Source organism: Coniophora puteana (genome assembly GCF_000271625.1).
Source record: "Coniophora puteana RWD-64-598 SS2 unplaced genomic scaffold CONPUscaffold_74, whole genome shotgun sequence".
In the NCBI taxonomy this organism is placed as follows: Eukaryota; Fungi; Basidiomycota; class Agaricomycetes; order Boletales; family Coniophoraceae; genus Coniophora; species Coniophora puteana.
This window is the reverse complement of record NW_006913126.1, coordinates 1-3800: the sequence shown is the minus strand read 5'-3', so window position 1 is coordinate 3800 and position 3800 is coordinate 1. Positions and strand designations below refer to the sequence as shown.

General features: G+C 53.8%; 1 protein-coding gene across 1 annotated transcript; it reads left to right on the top strand.

Annotated features, from left to right (window-relative positions):
* Nucleotides 1–73: 73 nt before the first annotated feature.
* Nucleotides 74–2742, top strand: CONPUDRAFT_78473 (uncharacterized protein; the record flags this gene model as incomplete). Its single annotated transcript, XM_007777800.1, has 8 exons — nt 74–363; nt 477–697; nt 963–1283; nt 1332–1549; nt 1608–1800; nt 1853–1925; nt 1974–2242; nt 2297–2742. The coding sequence occupies 8 exons, from the start codon at nt 74–76 to the stop codon at nt 2740–2742; spliced, it is 2031 nt and encodes a 676-aa protein (XP_007775990.1).
* Nucleotides 2743–3800: the final 1058 nt, after the last annotated feature.

Here is a 3800-nt window from a genome sequence, read left to right as displayed (position 1 = left end):
CCCCCTCCTCCCGTCCCTCCTCCCGCCCCTCCGTCGTCCTCTGGCCCACACGCCGCAGCCCGCAACACCCAACATGGCCCCCAGTGCCCCCTCTCCCGCCAGCCGCACCTGCTATTCGCCCTCCCTTGGCCTGCAACTCACTCGGCGGGCCAACTGCTCCATTCAGCCGTGTTGCATCGCTCGTCTGCTTCTACCCATTGGCCTGTCACTTCTTTTCGTCATTCTACCACCACCGCCCATCGATCCAACGACGCTGCCCGTCGACCTACTGATCCTGCTGCTCACAGTCAGCCCGCCGAACAACGTTCCAGCGGTCGCCCTTGCACGTCCTCGACGTCTGCGTCTTCGTCTGCCAGCCCCTCGGTTATCTCATCTTTGTCCACCGTCTCCTCAATCTCATCCTCCTCCTCTTTGTCCTCTCGCCGCGCCCCTGCCATTTAATAAATCATTCCTGACAATAACATGCCTCCCCCAAGGGTTTACTGCCACGAGCGCAGCCTCAAGGGTGTTGTGAGGATGATCTTGTCGGCAGAAGAAGCAACTCCTCAGGAGAACAGACCGCCGCCCGGGCTCTTAGGTATCGAAGCAGAGCGTTACCTTGAGGCTCACGCTTACCTACCTGCTGCCCACTGGAGTATCTGGTACGCATTCCACAAGGCCTTTGGGCCCGAGGACTTCATAGCCTACTTGAACGACTGTGAGTTCGCTCTACTCAAGGCTGCCTACCTCTACAGCTTGATTTTGGGGGAGCATATCATCGACCCTTGAGGGGTTTGGCTAATCTTTACGTTCTCTTTGTATATAATCTGACTTATAATTCCAAATGCTAGCCAATTGTTTAACTCCCCATAAATATGGCGCTGCTTGCTGCGGTGAAATTTTCAGCTCTACTCCGTCTTTTCTTTTTCTTTTTCATCTTTTCCCTTGCTCACTGCGTTTGTTGTGTTGTGCCATGACTCAAGGTCTGCCCTCCTACCTCAAGCTGAAGAAACGCCAGCCCACCCAACGTCGTTTTACCAAGCCCCACATACCCAAGACACCGGCACAGCGCCAGAGCACGCAGCAGACACAACGCGCGCGGAAGGCCTCGTACAACGAGGCTCTCGAGAAGTCTCAAGAGGTTCTCGTCAGCAAGGCTCTCAAGCTTCACGGAGCATTCGGTGGGAAGAGCGTTGAGCATCACCTTGAGGCCATCGTGCAAACTTCATGCATCAAGGGAAGCCGTCGTAGTATAGATCCTTGGAACGCGTATCTCAGTAAGCGGCTGAGAGCTGTTAATGACAGTCAGTAGTTGCTGCAGTTGTGTTATTATATTTACTAATTTTTCTTAGACCTTGCGCCTGACGCTCAACATCTAACGGCTGCTCAGTTTGGCACGCAGTTGAAGGAGGAGTGGAATAACCTCACCCTGGAGGAGCGTGCCGCCATCACTCTCGAGTCCAGCAAGGACCTTGAAGATGTTCGAGCAAACAAGAATTCTGTCGCTCACAACTTCCTGCGCACCGCTTGGCATGATGCTACAACAACCCTTGGCAACGTCTCCAACATTGTACGTATTCTCCCTCTTGTTCGCTTGCTCTCCGCGCTTATCCCGCACGTGTTTGCAGCTGCATGACCTTGCTTCGCGTACAGCTGTCAAGGTGCTACTTGTCGCTGTCCGCGCCGACGTCGACCACATCATGCGACCTTGGATCTACTCTTCCGACGCCAAGGTTGAAGAAGATTTTCATTCAATTACCAAGCACACCATTGAGAGGTTTTCTATGAGCCTGGAAGCTTGTTCTGTTGCAGGTCTCTCCAGTAAGCTCATTAGCTTTTATTCTTTTCCTGGGTCTTACGGTTCATGACATAGGTCTGGTCAACAACTACCGAGCCCATATTGCCGGCATCAAGCACAGCATTGTCTCTATCATTAACAAGAACCTGTGTACACTGTCTCCGTGCCTGTCAGCATTTGCGCGCTAATTACTCAGCTCAAGTCACACCACCCACGCCGTCTTCCAAAAGACGCCGTACGCAACCTTTGACACGGCTGTCACGGAGAAATACGGTGTTGTCTACGACGGCGGGAATGCGCCCATCAAATTTTGCAACCTGTCCTCCATCGGGAGTATCTTCAACCTTTGCCTCATGCTCGCAGCCTGGCAGAATAAGACAGTGAAGTTCCGCAAGTTCACAAAGGAGGAGTGGGAGGCGTGGGAGGAGGCACAATTTCAGGCGGCCATGGATCGGATGAGCTCGGGTAAGTGAATACATCGCCTATACACTTTCCCCTACTAACCTCCGATCCAATCAGATACCTCCGACGTACCTCAACATGTGGACACGTCATCTATGGTGCATGCACAGCCCGCCTCGCAGCTCCTATCCCCTGCCACTCAACTCGAGTCCTTCAATGTCCAGCCGCCTCCTGCTGAGTTTGCACCGGTCTCCTTCGACTTCCAGCCTGCTTCCACCAGTCTCCAACCTCCGAGTGCAGCGTTCAACGGGGTCCAACCAACACCTGCAGATTATCAGCTCACCCTCGGCGGCTATCCGGTCGGGCCCAACTACCCGCCGGACCTTGGTTACCAGACTCCATCCGCCAATCACAAGCTGACGGCATTTGGCACGGAGAGTTATATGCCTCCTCCGCTCGCTCCCGCGGCCATGACTTTTGAGTTTGTGAACTCCTTCGTGGGCCCTAGCGGCCATGATTTTGTCCCTGTCAATGGGAACCGTAGGAAAAGGGCGAAGAAGTGAATGGTACTCGGATATATCTACTATACAAGTCTCTAGTCTACACTAATCTACTTTACTATTCTATCGCTTGTACTTCTCTTATAATGTTATTGATCTTGACAACTCAATGGCGGGCTTCTGACTTAGTAACAATACAAACTTTGGACTTACTACGCGGTTACTCAGTCTTGGCAGCCAAGTCAACACTTCGCTTAGGAACTCAGAATTAGTATGCGCAGCTTGAGTGGGCATGTGAAAGACTTCAATATTACAGAACATATGCATGAAGGTAATACACTACTAAGTCCTAGCTACGACAATGATAACAAACCTTCGTAATATCAAAATTCTGTAGAGCCATGAGGGTGATGAAAGAACCATAGACCGAGAAAGTGACGTACCCTCACCAGGGGGGCGTGCTAGCAATGCAGGGGCGAATCCAGCCGCCTAAGCTATGCTTCGGGAGGCAGTAGAGTGCTAAGGGGTAGTAGAGATCCAAGCCTGTGCCATGAAAGATAGGCGGCCATATGAAGGGTGTCAATGAGAATGAGAGAGCGTCGGAGTGGGTGAGGGGGCGTCAGAGTGGGTGAGAGGGCGTCGGAGTGGGTGAGAGGGCGTCAGAGTGGGTGAGAGGACGTCGGAGTGGGTGAGAGGGTGGTGGGGACAATGAGAGGGTGGTGGAGACAATGATAGGGCGGTGGGAAGGATGAAAGGGCAGCGGGGACAGAGGGAGGCCTTCCAGGAGAGATGGAGGGTGTTCGAGAGGGCGCGAGGATGGTGGGGAGAGCTTGAGGGCAATGGGGAGACTGAGAGGACAGCGAGGGCGGTGAGAGGGCGGTGGGGAATCCTGAAGCATGCTGGCAAGCTCTATAGACAGGTGGAGAGAGTCATGGAGCCGTAGGGAGGGGTACCGAGATGGCGAGGACCACTATGGGTTGTGAGAGCCAGCTGTGAGGTGGTGGTGGAAGATACACGTTGTGATGGATGTACCGTGACCGCGGCTGGCGGGAGAGGGGGTGCTGGGGGACATCCTGGATGTTGCGGGCTGCAGTGTATGGGCCAGAGGACAACGGAGGGGC